We start from the raw sequence: 19667 nt of genomic DNA on the forward strand, positions 1-19667 counted from the left end.
CCCTTGAGAGTTTGGTGTTTGGGGAGGGGGCGGAACCCTGACCATGAGGACAAGGAACGGTGAAGTCGAGGGAGCCGCCCCCCTAGGGTTACAGGTGAGGTACAGTTCACCTGTGTGGTCCAAAGGAGGTTCAGGACAGGAAGGGATCCTGTCACATTGATTAATGGTTATTGAATAAATCTTACTGAAATGTTTTTTATAAATGATTGTAAATATGTTTTGAAGATCCTTTTTGAAGTAAAGCATTACTGACAGTGTTTTATGAAGTAATGGTTAAAAAGTTATGAATAAAATTCTTCCAACAAATAAGTTTGTCAGTCTGCATGTAGCAGGTGTTGGGGTGAGGGCTTTCTGGTGGTCTCCGAGTTCTATATGTGGAAAGCCAATTCTAAAGGTATCACCTTTAAAATCCTATCAGTAACAGAGAAGGACATTGATTTTTAGCTGTGCTATTGGGTATATTCACAGTGACAGGCACAATACTGGGCCAGTTCAGGCGCTCTCTGTCACAATAACACAAGTTTTAAAAAGTAGGTAGTAACAGGAGCAACAACAGAGTTCACATCATTTTGACATTTGAAACAGTGATTTACACACCATGGTCTGCCGGGTTCTCTATGGCATCTCTGTAACCTCCACCTTCACCAAAATTGAGCAACTGGTGATGGTCAAGAAATCATGCATGTGAGTCTTTAACACTTCTAATATTGAGGTTTACTAATTTACTCACGTCAGTGCATCTAGTTTTACTTTCAATTAAATTTCCCAGTGCTCATTCTCAGTGATTTTAAATCTTCATAGCGTTGTCAGCAATTGATCCCACAAAGTAGTCAGATAAAATAAAGGAATAGAACACCTTATGTAAATCTATAGGTTATGTATCATTCATTAGAACTAAAGGAAAGAATGCACAGAACGCAGCAGTTTGCTCCTATATGTCATTCATACTGTCCTATGCAGAATCCTCGTCCTCTACAGCCTAAATAGAACCCCTTGCTTATTTTGTAACAATCACTCAATTTAATATTAACACAAATGAAACAGATATCCCTCATGCACAGAAAAATACCCCATTCTGAGCGCTTGCCATATTTGTGCCACAGAACAACATGAAGGATTGCTCCTGACTGCATCGCTTATCCTGCCTCCTGGGTGCATTAAAACAGCCTGGAACAAAATAATATTGGATATTTAAGTTTATCTGATTGGCATGGAACAGGCACTGGAAACAAAGTATGGACCGAACTACTATCTTTAGTTTAACACAAATTCAAGCTTTCACGCACAAACACACACATCTACATATAGATAAGTAATACCACTCAGGCTGCAGGTGGACTGAGTATATCTTAGTGTATAATAAAAGTTACCTTATATATTAAATAATTTTATCATCATAAATCCTTATATCACTTAACTGTAGGTGAGGCAGGAAGATTAGTTCAGACACGTGACTACTTAAAAATGAGTGGCATACCATTTTTCTAAAATAATATGCTTACAAGCCCTCTCTTCAATGACCTCTTAATAATACAGGTGCTTCTTAGTCATCAAATTGGAGAAATTATTGCCTCTACATATCCTATCACTATAAATGTTTTTTATTTTGTTATAATATCACAGATTCTAATCCAAATTGTGTTCCCAAAATTGTGTTTAGGAATAACATAAGAGCAAATGAGCCTAGCTGCATAGAGAAAATGTGTCCATTTTACCTTTCTAGACCACTAATCATAATTTCTATATGAAAAATAACTCACTTTTTTGTCCTTTCTGAAGGAAATGCGTTAGGTTTTATAGTTATGATTCTATCACACTGACTTCAGGTGTGCAGCACTTTTGTCATAAATACAGAAAGTTGGTGCACTAGACATTCTTTAGAACACTATTGGTGGTAGGAGCAGGGACTCAGACAGTGGAGGGCAGGATGCAGGGAATAGGGGCAAGAGCAGCAAATTGACCACAGCGGAGAGGTGGGAAAAACAGTGGCAGCACCACAGACAACTCAGGATAGCCAGACAATTGATGGCATGGGCAAAAAAGCAGAGGTAGCAAGCCAACCATGTGGGACAGGCTAGAGAGGCTGCAGCAGCACAATGAACCAGGGAATACAGGAGGGAGGGGCAGAAGCAATACAACAGAACATGAAGGGCAGGAGGAATTGGGAAGGGGCACAAGCTCAGACAATGGAGGGCAGGAAGTAGGTGACAGGGGCAGCAAGCTGATCACACAGAGCAGGAGACAGGGTTAGTAGCAGCATTATAGACCACACAGGGCAGATGGAAAGTCAGTAGCAGTACAACTGACCACAGAGAGCAAGAGGGAGATGGTGGGAGCACACCCACAGATAACAGAAGGCAGGTGGAGGAGGATACGGGCAGCAAGATGACCATATAAGGCAGGTAGGAGGGTCAGTGGCAACACATCTGGCCATGAGAGCGGCAGGGGCATGCACATGGAAAATAAAGAGCAAGGGGAGAGAGGCAAGGGCAGCAAGCTCACCTCACAAGGCAGGCAGAAGGGGCAGTGGCCGTACGTCAAACCATGAAAGGCAAGAAGGAGGGACTAGGTGCATGTCAATGGACAAGAGTTGGCAGGAGGGAGGGGATAGGGCATGGATTCGGACAATGGAAGGTAGGGACCATGCAGGCTGACCATGCAGGCAGGTGCGGCAGGCAGTGACAGCACAACATACCAGAAAAGGCAAGCAGGAGGGGGAGTGGCAACACAGTGGACCACGGAGGATAGGAAGTAGGGAGTGGGGCATGGACTCAGACAAGGGAGGGCAAGTCAGAGGGGCAGCAAGCTGAACAAACAAGGTAGTCGAAAGGGTTAGTGTCAGCACAATGGACTATACCGATCAGGAGGAATGGTGAGTGGCAGCACAACAGATCATGGAAAGAAGGAGGGAGGGAGCAGGGTCGTGCAAATGGACAATAGAGGGCAGAGGTGAGGAAGGCAAGGCCAGCTAGCTGAACACACATGGCAGGCAGGGGGGGCAGTGGCAACACAATAGACTATGGAGGGAAGGCGGGAGGGGGCAGGTGCCTACACATGAAAAATAGGGGTATTACGAAGGACGCAGAAACAGAAAAATAATCCACAGGTCTGAGGGGCAGTGGAAGCCAAACACACTATGGGGGACAGGATGGAGGAGATAGAGATACGCTCACAGCCTTTGCAGGGAAGGTGGGAGGGGTTCAGGCAGAAGCAGCAAGTTGACCACAGAGCAAAAGAGAGGAGCAGTGGCAGCACAACAGACCACATATGGCAAGTGAGAGGGTTAGTGGCAGAACACCAGACCACAGGGCAAAGGGAGGGGGCAGGGGTGTGGACAAAGGACCATGGCAGGTAGTAGGGGGGGCTAGGGGCTGGATTCAGAAAACGTAGGGCAGAAGGAATGAGGCAGGAGCAGAAAAAGGAAGATGACCTTGCAAGGTTGGCAGGGGGAAGTGGCAGCACCACAGACCATGCAGACCAGGCAGAAGGTGTAATAGCACTACAGTAGACCATGGAGGGCAGGAAAAAGGGGGCTGGAGCACACTCATGGACCACAGAGAGCATGGAGGAGCTGGGCAGGGCAGAGACAACAAGCTAAACACACAAGGCAGGCAGGAGCTGTAGAGGCACAAAACAGCCCACAAGGGCATAACATCATACAACAGAGGGCAGAGGGAGGACAACAAGCTAACCACAGAGAATGATCAGTGGCAGCACATCAGACCATACAAGGCAGGAAGCAAGGGACAGGGACATGGACTCACACCACAAAGGGAAGGGAGGAGATGGGTAGGGCCAGCAAGCTAAGCATGAAGGAGGGGCAGTGGCAACACAAAAAAAATCAAGCAGGAGGGGGTAGGATACAGACTTGGGCAATGGAGGTCACATAAGAAAGGGATAGGGGCAAAATGCTGACTGTGGTGGAAAGGCCTCCATGGGCAGGGACAGCACAATATAACATGGAGGGTTGGTGTCACATAGATGGTGAACATTAGGCAGGCAGAAGGGAGCAAGAGCAGCAATCTGACCACTTCAGGCAAACCAGCATGGGCTAGGATCAGCACAGTGGACAATGGAAGGCAGGAGTGAGGGGCAGGGCCAGGCACATGGAAAACTGACAATACAGCTCAGGCGCTCTAGAAAGCTAAAATGAGGACCCATTTTCAATGAGTTCTCAGATATGTTTATCATTAGCATGTCAGTGAGTCATTCTGAAATTTAGAAAGAAATATGCACTTACAACAGCAGCAGCAGTCTATCAGTTAACTCCCTAGTGCTCAACTGAAGCTTCACCATAGCTGTCTAATGAACAACTAGAGACCTAGCATTCTGTATTTTTGTCAAAAAGATATAGAACACCTGAAGGCCATATTGATCAAATCAAAGCTGAAAAACTGAATGAAAATTCCTACAGAGGATACTGCAGTAAACGAAGAAAGTGAGGGGATTCATTTTTGTCATATATATTATGGTTAGCACTCTAGAAAGCTAACATAAGGACACATTTTCTGTGAATGAACACCAGCAATAGTTTGTCAGTTTACTCCCTAGTAACTGTAGCTTCATTAGCTCTAATGAACAACAAAAGAACTAGAGAGCTACCTTTTTTATTAAAGAAAAAAGTGAGGCCCTCCTGAGTACCTTTTTGTTAAAATATGAGCTGTTGATTTTAAAGAGTTTCCTGAAGAGCTGGCTGCAGACATAAAACCAGAGAGTGAAAGTGTGCATGAAGTTGTGGGATTTTGGTAGTTAGAGGCGTAATGTGTTTTAAAGGAGTTCCAAATAGGTGAGAGAGAAGTCTGCCTGAGTACAGTATCCCCTTTCCACATCTGTTTACTCAGCCTACCCATTTTCTCAATTGCTTAACTGTCTAGGTTCCAGCCAGGCCCTGCACTCAACACTTGGCAGGCATCAAACCTCCATGGCACAACATCTTCAGCCACACATAAGATGAGTCTGGCACAGGGCTTAGCCTGTGGCCAGGGTCTACTACCACCCCTCCACAAGCAGCGAGCCTGTAATATGCACAGAATTTGGGCATACACAGTGGATGTATTCTACATGCCCTTGTGTCTCACAAGACCCTGCAAATACAATAAAGGTTGGGTTGTGTGCTTGCCTTATATCTAGATCCCACGTCCAACCCTGCACCATACACAGATTATGTTCTTTTTGGCGGGCTTGCCAGACGATTCTTGGCCTGCTACTTTAGTATGTTTCTTCCTCTCCCTTTTGCACAATCTGGTGATGCATTACTGATTTGTGGAAGAGTACAAGTAAACTTATATAACCTGCAGAACAAAGGTGTTTTTCATGTCTAATCATAAGTATTTCTGTATTCACATATCTCTCTAATTTTCCTGGGTGAACCAGTTTTTATCCACCCTTCTGCTTGTCATAATTGTTGAGGATGCAGCAGATAAAACAGCAACATGGGACGCCAAGTATGAGCTCCAGGTCTTATCCCCCAATAAACAGGGAAAATATTTCAAAGAAGGTGTGCAGGAGCCCTAGGTGACCCTGACAAATGGATAAAAAAGTAAAAAAACAGCATGAGCATGCATTGCCTTGTGAATATAAGAAAAAGCTCTGAAAAAGGCTAGCCTCTACTCTATGGTCTGAAACAAAAAAATATAAATAAAAATCTACATGAAACACATGGAATAAGGAGCATTGCATTTTATGGTCTTGCCTCCCAACCACATTGAAAATACAACAAGAGAGCAAACCCACTGACTGTTGCTTAATGTCCCATTGGGAAACCAAAGGGACATTAAGTAACAAGTGGTTTAGTGCACCCTGGTTGCTGCCACAGCAGGAATCTCTAGTAGTGCCTGTGTAACCTTATTAGTTGTTGCTGATATCTGTAACAGAGGAAGCCACTAGTGTAACACAGGTGATAATTAGATGTCCTGGTGAAGATAATAACATGCATCACCTCTACAGGGACATCTAGCTATGGTCTGTGTTAGTGCAGCCATCATTTTTTAAACAACAACCTTACTAAATCATACATCAATATATATTACTGAATTGGGTAATATTTACTAAATGTGAACAGGGTGTGGGGGTTCAGCAAAGCAAATGTCCTATGAACAGTGCTTGATAAGCATGTTTACAGGCCATAGAGATTTATTACTTTGGGTAGGCTGTGAAGTATGTCTTACCAAAATTAAGGGCATTCTCCTCACTGAAAACTTGGTTAAAGGAGAGGATGTACATTACATTCAAGAGAAATAGTTTGAGCCGCGTTTTTGAGAAAATATATTTTCTAAACCCTCTTTCCTGTGAAGAAAACTTGCAAATAAAGGACATCTAATATATTGTGTCCTTACACTTAGAGACATCTTTGTATCAATAGGTTGTGCTCCCCTATGTCATGGGGATTATTCCTTATGGTAAATGAGATCACCAGAATTATATGATAGGTTTAACAATGCCAAATCCACTTTTCATCAGAGTAAATGTTATTTAACCCATACTCAAGTGTATGTGTTTCAACTTAGGTGGAATATAGTACCACCTATAGATGTGTAAGTTTTCATGACATAATTTCCACGAAAATGAGGACAAATACAAATCTACCACAGACATTTTAGTGCAGCAGAATGACTTTGAATGCATTTCCTAAATGTATTTAATGAGATTATAATATAAACAGTGCTCCTATAACTGTTAGAACCAAACGCCACAACTTACTGTATTTAAAGTAGCATAATACAAGAAAGTATGCAACTGATTACTAAAAATATCAAATGTGCCCATTGGTGGTATTATATGAAGTTTTCAGAAGTGTTTCAATACTAACAGCATTATTCTACAGGTGCATAGACACTCCAACATCCACTATTGATTGAAAGATATCTAAAGGCATTTTAATTATCACAATTACATCATCTTTCACTTTATAATAGAAAATCACAATTTGAATATGATGTGGCTGTTATATTTACTGCAATGTACCTGAGTAAATATGCATCGTACAGAGACAATCAACTGAAAATAGGGTTCTGCAAGGGTGTTGTGCATGCACTGTAGTACAATTTAAAGCCTTACCTCTGGGTAGTTGCCTACATCAACATAAGTGCACACAGGATGAAACGCCCCTGTTCCACATGCATACAAGTGAGTATGATTGTAAACCTTCAAAACCTTGATGAAATTAGCGCATTCTCTCTGTAAAACAAGGAAATCACCAAATAATTAGACCAGTAATGCTGGCAGATTTACGATTACAATATTATGTAGCAGAATACTGAACTGAGGTTTGCACTCAAATTAGTGTGCTTGTGACTATCTATCAGTCAGGAATAGGAGGACAGTTTGACAAGGTTCATTACTTTCTATACTATATATTTTGAACCAACTGCAGTGACTTACTCATCCAACTCTGCGGATTGGCAAGAGGCTCTGACCTTTTAATAAGTGATTGAAAGTGTCAACCTTTATGAAAGTCTTGCTCTTCACCACAATTTGCAAACCACTCATTATAATCCTGATTGTCTGTTTTGCTTATGATGGCTGACTCCTAGATCACTTTTTTAATTTTTTTAATTTTCAAAAGTAATACTAAATAGTTACACGTTTTAAAGTTTCAAAAATGCAAAATAGTTTCAAAGTAGCGAACATGAGCCAGAAGTCATTAAAAAGAAGCATGAATGAGGTGAACTGGAAAGACTGAGAATAAAGTGTGCAGTATGCAAGTACTGCTTACTTTAAGAACAAGAGCCACCTAGGGTTATTGTTGCTTCAGCAATGATTTGTATTCTGTCAGACTAAAAAGGAGCACACATAAAGCTAATACTTCATACTTTTTTTGAATAACACATAGCTGCCTCATGCCTGAATTACATTCGAAGCAATTTGGCTCAGTTGTGTCACAATTCGTAGCAAAGTATAATGTTTGTTTTGGTGAAATGCCCTCGTTCCTCATGCACATAGGTCTGGCCAAGTACTTACATTGAGAACTAGGTAGCAGTTGTGTATCTTGGAAACCATTCTGCTTGGCTGCCCATTGTGAACACCAGATATGGAGTGTGACTTGCACTTACTACTCGTTTAGAACAGATGTCGGGGTAGAGTTTGTATGCATAAATATGATATGAAATATGAGTCACAGAAGACTAGAAAAAGAATGCTGGAGTTAAGGAATTACACATGCACTTTCAGATAAACACAAGTGGACTGAATTATAACGTGCAGGTTAAATTGAAGGCATGTGACTATTTTCCCTTAGGAAAGAATGATAGTTCAATCGAAGCTTTGTTTAGGTTTTATTTAACTGATTCACCCCCACATTGTGTACCATTTAGTGCCATGGTGCCTTATTGTGCGCAAGTGTTCTATAACGTTCAATAAAGTACAAATATACAAATAAAGGACATACATTCAGTTAGACACCTCAGTTGATAATATAGTACTTGATCATTTTTATACGTTGAAGCTGTAATCAGTACATATTTAGCACAGAGCCAAGAAACAAGCTTATGATGCTAATTTTAACATGTTGCTGCCTGAATGTATGTGCAGCGGTCTGCTAAAATCATTAACTGAATAAATATAGCTGAGATTTTTGCCCTTATGTATTTAAACCTGTGAAGAGATAGTGCACTTATGTAATGCAAGCTATTTTTTTAACTTTGTGGTGTTTTTCAATTAAAAGGTATTCCTTGTGCTATACTTTCAAAAGCAAAGAATTTCAAAAGTTAAGTAATTTTGGTGAGAAATTAAGGGCAAGATTCAACAAAAAACTGGTGGTGTGTGGCGCTGTGCCAAATTTGGCGGCATCTTGTACTGTCATTTTAAAACCACAGGGATGCGCCGTATTTGAAAGAATATGGCACACCCCTGTCTTTTCCCCTGCGCCTGCGCTGTATTTTCTGCTGTGCACCAGCACACAACGCTTGCACCATTGTGCAAGGATGGCTGTGTTGAGGGGGAGATTGTTTTTGTGCAGGAAGGAACACCTTACTGCACAAAACCCATCTTAGATAGTGATTTGCTCTTTCTATGTGTGCTGCAGAATACAGCACACATAGAAAGAGCAAAAGGAGGAGAAATGAAATCATTTCTTCTCATTGCGCCCTGCTAACGCCACCCATGGGGTGGTGTTAGATTTTGGCACTGCCTCAGGTTTACGAAACATTGTAAATCTGGGGCAGCATCAAAATGCAATGGGTGTTGCTGTGGCATGCCCACAGCAACACCCATTGCACAGTCCTTCCACGCAAAGTGCTGCATGTGAAGGGGCCGTATTTATAAGGTGCCGTTAAGCCACAAAAAGTGGCTTAACGGCACCTTGTAAACAGCTCAGTGCAAAGTGCCAGCGGAGCGTCACTAAAAGCGGTGGCACTAGTGGGTTCTTAAATATGCCCCTTGGTGTCTTACCTGTAACAGATCTTTGTGGCATCTATATATTAAATGTTTAAAGTGTTAGGATCAAAATGTGAGCTATTTTGTTATGTCACCAGTAAAAAAACATTGGGGGTTATTACAACTTTGGAGGAGGTGGTAATCCGTCCCAAAAGTGACGGATATACCACCAGCCGTATTACGAGTTCCATAGGATATAATGGACTCGTAATACGGCTGGTGGTATATCCGTCACCTTACCGTCACTTTTGGGACGGATTAACACCTCCTCCAAAGTTGTAATAACCCCCTTAGTCTTCTAGCAAACTTCCTATTTCTGCAGTCCTTATTATGTATTGATGCTGACGCTGCATAAGGCAATGTGCTCTTAATCTTTGGTTTTCCTTTGTGATTGATGGGTTTCCTAGTTTAATTAACAGAATCCCTTTGCCAATGGTTAGTTTCAGCTTTAATTTCGGCTCAGGTCAATGTGGATTTTGCGGACTAAAGCCTTTTCATTCAAAATGCTTGATGCTATTGATGTACTGCTCAATGTTAGCATCAACATTTTGGTGCTAACACTGAAGAGTACATAGGAGCCAATGGTTTGCCCTCTTTTGATGCCTGCTCTGAGCATCAAAAGTGCAGAAAAAATAATGCAAAGAAATCTCTTAGATGGCGCAGGCATAATGTAACGCAAAGGGTTACAAATGCATACATACATTGCACCACTTTGTAAATCTGGTGCGGGAAAAAGGCAACCTTAGTGCCACCACAGCATCAAAAACATTACACCAAGGTGAAGCCAAAGTGGCACTAGACCCTCTTACATCTGGGTCTAAGTTCCAAATTTAGTGCCTCATACCAGTGACATCCCCCTGGTGGCGTCCCCCCAAGCGTACTACATTGTGTTAGACATTCCCTCTGGGATAACCGCAGTAACAGTATTACGATATTGGTCTTGGCTCTTTTAAGGGAGCCGAGACCAATATAGTAACACACCAGCACCATCAGAGAATGGATTCTGATGGTGCAGGGCAGTGGGTTTTCCAATGCAACATCCATGGGTTTTGATGCAGTCTCACATTTACAAGGATGTGTAAACCTGGAATGCGTCAAAACTATATGCCTCCCCAGGGGAGATGTAACGAAGAGAAATATCTTTATTTCTCCTCATTATTTCATCTTTCTATGTGTGCTGCAATCTGCATATAGAAAGAGGAAAACACCTCCATGGATTGTTGTTGTGCAGGAAGGTGTCCCTTCTGCACAAAAACAATCCTGTATGCAATGCAGGCACCCTTGCACCATAGTACAAGGGTGCTTGTGTTGGTTCTAGGCAGCCAATAGGGCACCAGTGCAGGGGGAAATGACATAAATGCACTGCATTTAGTAAATACTGTGTATTTCTGCTCTTTCCCTGTGGTGCAGGGCAGCACATCAAGGTCACTTGCTGCACTGCCCTGCGCCACCAATTAAGTAAATATTCCCCTTCCATTTACCTTTAAATGAAGCAGAAATTGTTGACATCGTAATTACATAGTAAAACAGAATACAATACAATTACATTACAGAAAGAAAAACGATGCATCAAAAATATGACAGAGCCCACCACAAAAAGCAGTTAAAACAGAACGTAACACCGCAATGTAGTACAGCACTACATTAACACAATGCAAATACAGCAGAAAAGCACATATAAAAAACATCATATATGCACAAATATTTTTGTCTGTATTACCCACTGCTCAAAGCTGCTTTCATAATATGGTGGTGAAAGGTATTTGCATCAAGCATTAACAACATGCAATAGCTCCAGCCAAAACTGTTTTATGATCTGGCCCCAGTTTGCCAATGCAGTTACTTTTTATGCACTTTGCATTCTGAGAATTAGTTCTTTAGAGAAGTGATATTTTTTACTTGTTTATAGCATGGCCGGTAGTGGTGGTAGATAATTGTGGAAGATAATTGAGTAAACTCAGGAGTGTGTGAAGGTGCAATTTTTTACATCGCAAGTGGAGATCCTTTTCAAACTTTTTTGCCATTTAGTAGCAAATTTTAAAAACATTGTGTCAAAAAAGGGTCCTGTGTTAACATGGAAACATTTCTGCTACGTGGCATGGCTATGGCAATACTGCTTGTCATAGTCAAGTTGTTGTTTTAAGAGGTGATGCATACCTCTCTTTTCTCCATAGATAAAAATCCCAGGGTGTGACATCTTACAGAGGGAACAGAAATCATACATCTGCTGAGTAGCATCTGTTGTATTCTCCTGCTGCCACTCAGAGATAGGCCATTCCTGATTGACAGAGGAAAAACAGTGATTCTTCAAGCATGATGCCCAATCAGTGTTGGTTGTGACATCCAGATGCAGAAAACAAGACAGTAGAAGTGAAAATATGTCACAGACTAAGCAAGGGAAAGTAATTCTTTCTCACAAAGTGTCAGTTGATCTAACTTTGCAATTTTAGTCTTTCATTTCACTTACTCTTTGTTAGTGCCGACATTTAGGGCCTCATTACGAGTTTGGTGGTCCACAAAATGTCAAATTCATGGTGGCAGTTGGACCGCTGCACTCCTAGTGGTCCGACCACCAGATTATGCGCCTAGCGGCCATACGTCCACCACTGCCAGGATCAGGCATCCCGACAGCTTGGCAGCGGTCAAAGTTGTGGTCAGTGATGACGGTGCCAAGTTCGGCATCGCCATGCTGATCATGACTTGACTTTCTACCAGCTTTTCATGGAGGGATCACTGCCATGAAAAGGCAGGCAGAAAGGCTGTCTGGGAGACACAGGAGGCTCCTACACTGCCCACGACCATGTCATCGGTAGTGCAGGGGTGGATATCCCGTCTGCCGTATTACGATCTCATTATATTCAATGGAGAGCGTAATACAACGGACGAGATATCCGTCACATTTGTGATGGAGGAAACCCCTCCGTTAAGGTCATAATGAGGCCCTAAGTATTTTAGAAGGTGCTTCCCTCACTTTGTGAAAATGAGACTGTGATTTACATCCTTGTTGGAGTTGTATTTTGTTCTATGGAACAAGTGTAGTAATGAAAGGACAGTCACCCATTTATTGTGACAGTGCAAACGTCACATTCCATGTTAGTACCACAAGGCAGCCAAATTAATGTGAGAAAACACTGCATGCTGCCTCATAGGTTGCAGGTTTCAATGCACATAAGAAAATAACTATGTTAGTATTCATAGGTTTTATTCAGTGTGAGTTTTTCCTGACTAATCTAATTTAACTAGTTGTACTCTGACTTTGGGTAAATACTCTTGTTTATAAATTCTGCATATATAACACATAAAAAGATCATGGTTTAAAATACTTATGCAAATAAGTGGAGTGTAGTATGCTGTTAGAAATGGGGTAGTCAGTTTACACTCTGTCCAAAAATGGACCCTTACGCTAGTCAGGGTACGGGAGATACACATCTAGAATAAACCCTGCTCACCCCCTAGGTAGCTTGGCACAAGCAGTCAAGCTTATCTCAGAGGCAATGTGTAAAGTATTTGTACAAACACACGCAGTAACACACTGGAAACACCACAAAACCATTTAACGCAGGTTTAGAAAGATAGCCAATATTTATCTGAATAAAACAAGACCAAAACAACAAAATTCCAACACACTCAAACAAAGGTACGAATTTTCAAAGATTAAACTTCAATGTAGCACTTAGAAACGCAAAAGCTTTAATTTGGTGCTACCACGGCATTGTGACTGAGTCATTCCCAACAATCCGATGCCAATGGCACCGGTCACAGAGTCGCACAGAACCCCAGATACAGTACCTTTACAAATGAGGAAACAAGCCGGTGCACGAAGTCGGGGGTGAGGCATCGCTGGATCCAGTGGTGCACTGCTTCCTTACTGCAGAGCAGGGGAGGGGATGCAGCATCAGTGTGAAGCTCCGGTTCCTTATGTTCCAACAGAGTCGATGAACCCGGAGGGTCAAGACGCAGTGGATGACCTCCCTGTGTCACGGTCATGCCACGGGGCTGCAGGTGCCCCGGAGGAGTCAGGTGTCACGAATGTCGGTGACACAGCACCCAGGACTCACAAAGTTGTGGGATGTCAGCAGGGCTGCGGCGGGCTTGATGAGTCAGTCACAGTCGTTGCACTCCAGTGGGGAGCACAGCTTCGGATGCTATTAGCGTTGCAGAGTCAGGCAGCTGCATCGGTCCTGGTATCGTCCGGACTAAGTGCAACATGTTTTTCTTGTTTTTCAACCAACTTTCACTCCCAGGGGTCCAAACATGGAAATAGGCACCACTTGGTGAGTTAGGGTCCACAGCAAGTGAACCCAGGGGCTGTTAGGTGAAGTCTTTGCCGTCCCTGAGACTTCTTAACAGGAGGCAAGCTCAGTCCAAACCCTTGGAGACAGTTCAAAAGCAGGATTTCAGAAAGCAGAGTCCAGTCCTGTCCCTCTTAGGCAAAAGCAGCAGCAGCAGACCAGCACAGCAAAGTGACAGGCATAGTGGCAGGTCCTCCTCAAGCATCAAGCTCTTCTCCTTCACAGAGGTTCCTCTTGACACTTCAAAGGACAGTCTCTGTTGTTCACAGGATCATGCCTTGTCCAGGCCTGGCTCCAGACTCACTGTACGGGGTCAGAGACTGCATTGTATGAGGACAAGCACAGTTCTTTCAGGTGCAGGTGTCAGCTCCTCCCTCCCATCCTATCCCAGGAAGACTCATCAGGATATACAGGACACACCTCAGTACCCTCCGTGTCACTGTCTTGAGTGAATTCACAAAAAGCCTAACTTTCAGTCTGACACAGATGTATATTCAGCAGCCAAGCAGAGGCACAAAATGGTTAAGCAAGAAAATGCCCACTTTTCTGAAAGTGGCATTTTCAAACAGATAATCTATAAACCAACTTAACCCAAATATGTATTTTTAAATTGTGAGTTCGGAGACCCCAAATTCCACATCTCTATCTGCTGCCAATGGGAAACTGCACTTAAAAGAGTTTTAAAGGCAATCCCCATGTTAACTTATGGGAGAGATAGATTTTGTAATACTGAAACCTAATTTGGCAGAACATGTAAAACACACCAGAGCATGCCCTACCTTTTAAATACAATGCAACCTGCCCATGGGGCTACATAGGGCCTACCTTAGGGATGCCTTACATGTAGAAAAAGGTAAGGTTAGGGCCTGGCAAGTGGGCACACTGGTCAGGTTGAATTGGCAGTGCAAACTTGCACACACAAACACTGCAATGGCAGGTCTGAGACATGTTTACAGACCTACTCATGTGGGTGGCACAATCAGTGCTGCAAGCCCACTGGTAGCATTTGATTTACAGGTCCTGGGCACACATGGCGCACTACACTAGGGACTTACTAGTAAATCAAATATGCCAATCGTGGATAAACCAATCACCAAACAATTTAGACAGATGGCATATGCACTTTAGCACTGGTTAGCAGTGGTAAAGTGCCCAGAGTCTTAAAGCCAGCAAAACAGGTAAGAAAGAGTAGGAGGAAGGAGGCAATACATTTGGGGATGTTCCTGCAAAAAGGGCCAGGTCTAACATATGCCATTAATTAATTATAATCGTTCGGTGAAGAAGTGGCATGCTGTCCTACTGAATGAGTCACCTTTCTGGAGGTATCACCCTCCTCTACACTCATCAATGGTAAAAGACAGCATCTTACGCTCCAGATCTGTACAATATAATACATGTACAGTTATTGTGTTGCTGGTAAAATTACTCACTCAAAAGGCAGAAAGTTACTCACACTTTGTTTGAGATAATATGAGCATCTTGTTAGTTCCCAATTTCATAACCGAATTTACAAAGAATCGCTAAAATGAAATGGATTTTAAAAAATATTTCAATTAGATCTATCTAGAAAAGGGCACAACAGGTGTTAAATATACCGAATTCAACTTCAATTACATTTTTTCTTTGGTATCGAAATCTGTGTTTTTTTCAGGTCATATATGACGATGCTGAATGAAAAACTCAGTTAAGCCTACACTTTTTCTGATATGGGTCTCCAGAGAACTTTACAAATCTCTGCAGTGATGCATGAAGCTCTTGAAAGACTTTATGAAATTGATGAAAACATTCCAAGTCTCAAGCAAATGTGTTAAAGAACTTTGCCAAAGATTTACACAGCTCATTGCCAGTATAGACCAATTAAGACCCACATGTCTTAGAATGCTGATTCATGGTCTTGGTGAGACCTCACAAGAGTATTCACACCTCTCCGGATGCCCAGATGTATTTAAAGGAGCAGAACGTCAGTTATGTTCAGTAGTCAGAAATGGAGCAGAAAGGCAAATTCTGCACAAACAATATTAAGAACGTTTTACGTGACATGATCTGCAATGCTCGTTAATGGCAATCTATGACAAGTATGAACGGTTTCAAAGCTGTTCCCACACCAAAAGTAAGTGAGAATCCGATCATTTTCATTCTCGAAGGATTCCTAATTGTAGCTAGAAAACATTAATATTTATTGTTAAATGCTCTTCTGTATTTGTGTTTCTAACCTTTAGAAGTAGGTTTCGGTGGTCAGGGGTGGAAGGTGAGCGTAGGAAAACAGACCGCAGTATGGAGCTCTGTAAACTAGGTGTATGAAAGTTTAAAAGCAAACACGTCGGACATAGAACACTGATTGGGCCATTCTGCACAGAATTTCCTTGGACAGTAAGGTAAATAAATTCATCCATCTGTTCAAACAGCGCCTTCACAGGACACAATTCAAACTCAATTTAGAAGTGTTTAACTTGCTCCCAGCCATTATTTCTGGAAGAGACGGCTCCGCGTTTTCTTGTTGGATTGGCCTTTGAAGCACTATGAATTGTGTTCATTCTTTTAATTGAAAGAGGAAAGGATCAAGGCTAATCTTTCAATCGAAGCAATTTATATCCAGAAAACACGTGTGTTTTTCTAAAGGTATAATCTTCTATAAAAGTATCAAAAGATGGTTAGTTGAGAAGTGGCTTTATTCGAAAGGATGGAGGTCATTAACAAAAGCACTTACAAGTATGGCAAGTAGTCCCGCGGACGTCTTGTTTTTTACGTACTCTTAAATTCCTTTGCTAATCCGCCGCGAAGGTCCATCTCCAATATAGTGAAAGTGCATTAGTAAAAACTGCACACGAATATCCCCTGAATAGTCCCAATGTCGATGTTTTGTGACCAGTTCTTAAGGCAGTTATGATTGGCTATAAAAGTTTGCGATAGAGTATAACAGGTGTACTGCTATAAATACTCCAAAATGTAGTTGTGGCTAGGGCCCTTTCAGTTTTTGCTGTGACCGGTTATGTCGCATAACAAACACAACTGTTGTATAGGTTTGTGTGGCAGTTTCAATGATCCAGATGTGGCAGAAAATAGGACAATACTGTGACATTTTCCGAAACTATTAACGTATTTATAGAAAAAAAACTTTTGGGATATAGTCATCAAATTGTTAAAAATTATTGATTATGTTCTATTCGACAAAGACGAAGTGAAAACATATGAGAAAAGCAGAGCTTACAGAACTCGCTGCACATGATTTGTTTTACATATCTTTTGTCAGCTGGTTTTATTTTAAATGCGTGAATGCCCCATAATAGTTTATTTTTCGAACAGTTGATGTAAACCTCTCAGATCATGAATTTCATGGAAATTGTCACTGTTTACTTTAGAACTTCTACAAGAGCTGTCTAAATCACTGGAAACGCCATGGCTCCTTTGGAAATCATGACTGGTAAAAGGAACACTAATTGCTAATTTGCATTAACGCAGACTAGCTGAGAAACGTTGAGCATGCACGTGAGAGCCAAGGAATATTAACTGATGTTCCATGCAATCTACAGATTGCGCCCAGATCGATCGATCGATCGATCTATCTATCTATCTATCTATCTATCTATCTATCTATCTATCTATCTATCTATCTATCTATCTATCTATCTATCTATCTATCAGGTTCAGCTGCTGACTTGAAAGTTTTGGGGTCACTAAGAAAAAGGGAGGGCTCCAAAATGCTTTTTCCGTATGCATTTTCGCCAGGGACTTTAGACACGCCTGCAACGGCTGAACAGAATTACACCACATTTGTCAGGAAGCAATATCTTGGTGCCCAGATAGTGCTTTTGTGAGTTGGTGTAAATACGTTCAGTAGTTTCTGAGATATTGAAGGTTAAATAATATAGGGGAATATTTACAAGCTCCTTGCACCTTCTTGTGTAGCCCTATCCTAGTCTTTTATTTACATTAAGGAGGCTTTAAGGAGGCCTCCACCATGCGCCATATTGCAAAGTGGTGCAATTCAGACATTGAGTCACTTTATAATCTCTTGCACCACATTATACTTGCGCCAGGATTAATGTATGCAAGGGGACGTTCCCACACAGGGAGGCCCAAAAAAATGTGCAAAGTGAAATTTACAAGATTTCACTGCACCATTTTTTGCATCATTTTTAATACCTGCTCAGGGCAGGCGTTAAACTGAGGCTCCCATATTAATCTATAAGCCTCTCTGTGCTTTGCTGGACTGGATTCACAATTTATGGCACTAGTCCAGCAAAGCACCACAATAACATCATAAATTATGACACGTTTGTGCTAACGTGTGCCCTGGTGCACTGTACAGTAAATTCTGCAGTACCAGGGTGACATTAAGGTGGTGTATGGTGACGCAAGAAAAGTGGCGCATCAGAGCTGATGCACCACTTTCTTGTAAATATGCCCTATAGATTTCTAGAGATGTGGAGGATCTGCGGATCCTACTGTCCCGTGCTGATATTTGATTGCATGCCAACACTTCAACTAGGAAGCTAAGTCCCAAGATGGCTACCAACACTGATTTGTTAAAGTGTTCACAGACAATCAGTTATCAGCATGGGGACAGTTGGATCCAGAGGGGATCCGCAACCGTAGATAGCTATAATTGTTGGCCTCAAATTACTCCAAAACCTCTGAACGGATACACACCAAACCACAAAAAGCATAATCTATAGAACAGAATCTAGCTTTGTGCCAAATTCGGTGTAATTCCATTCAAGCATGTCTTAAGGTCCTATAGAAACATTTATGGGAAAACACATTTTGGGAAATTAATCAAGCAGAGCCAAAGTTATAGGTAAAACAAAAAACGCTCCTTCTATGGAAACTAAGGCCCTCATTTGGACTTTGGCGGTCAATTCCGCTGACCGCCAAAGCCCAACTCGTCAGACGACCACCAATGCTGGCGGTCAACAGACCACATTACGAGTGCTGGCTGCTTTCCACCATTATTGAGGTGGAGAGTAGCCAACAGTCATGCTGGCAGTCGGCGCTGCAGAGGCGGGTCCCTCGCCAGCAACGCCATGCCAGCAGAACTCAGTCCTCCAAATTACAAGCTGTAATGTGGTTTGGCGGAGTGCTGCTGGTGTGGTGATGGCAGCAAGAGAAGACCGCCAGGACCCATCCCTTCCTGGATGTCCTCCGTGACGGAAGAGGTAAGTGGGCATCTGAAAAGGGGGTGAGGGGGTCTGTGGTGTGTTTGGGTGCGTGTGTGTGTGTTTGTGGAGGGGGAGCACGTGTATGGGGTGTCTGTATGGATGAAAGGGAGTGAGTGGGGGTGTCTGTATTTATGAATGTGAGTGAGTGGGGGTATCTGAGTGCATGTATGCGTATGCTGAATGGGTGTGTATGTGAATGCATGCGTGCATGAAGGCGTGGGGGTGCCTGTGAGTGTGTGGACGGGTGGGGGGATGTGTGCATGTGTGGTGACTTGTGTGTGTGTGTGTATGTGTGTGCCGGCGTTAGGAATAAATATTCCTGTCGCCGGGTGCGTGATCGCCAGGCTTTTCATGGTGGGGTGACTGCCACGAAAAGCCTGTTGGTCTGCAACCTCGTAATCCGGATGGCAGGCTGAGGCCTGCCACCAGGTTGGAGGTGCTCCCCGCCAGCCACGGCCAGGCGGGATGTGGAGGCTTGGCATCTGCCAAGCCTCACAACTCCTAATGTGGCAGTCCATACCGCCGGCTCCATGGCGGTAGGATGGCCACAGTGAGGCTGGTGGTCTCATGACCTCCAGTCTCGTAATAAGGGCCTAGGTCCTAATTATAACTGTTGCCACTAGGTAACTACGTAACACATATATATATATATATATATATATATATATATATATATATATATATATATATATACTGTAAAAAAACAAAGGTTAAAGGGACGTTATGGTTGGGTTCAGATTTTACACACACAAAACCATAGAAAATCACAAGTTATAGTTATCTCAAGAAACTATAACTCATACCCTATGGTAATTATAATTCACGCCCGCCATGCACAGTTTTC

At 42.4% G+C, this 19667-nt stretch overlaps 1 protein-coding gene across 4 annotated transcripts in view; it reads right to left on the reverse strand.

Moving 5' to 3' along the window:
• Window positions 1–19667, reverse strand: part of SEMA3A (semaphorin 3A) — a 428574-nt gene that overhangs the window by 234398 nt on the left and 174509 nt on the right. For all 4 annotated transcript variants that reach the window (XM_069228709.1, XM_069228710.1, XM_069228707.1 and 1 more), the window contains one exon: window positions 7057–7176. In XM_069228709.1, coding sequence (XP_069084810.1) covers window positions 7057–7176 — 120 coding nt within the window. The remainder of the gene's footprint in view (window positions 1–7056; window positions 7177–19667) is intronic.

The sequence above is a fragment of the Pleurodeles waltl genome, chromosome 4_1, assembly GCF_031143425.1.
Source record: "Pleurodeles waltl isolate 20211129_DDA chromosome 4_1, aPleWal1.hap1.20221129, whole genome shotgun sequence".
Lineage (NCBI taxonomy): Eukaryota > Metazoa > Chordata > Amphibia > Caudata > Salamandridae > Pleurodeles > Pleurodeles waltl.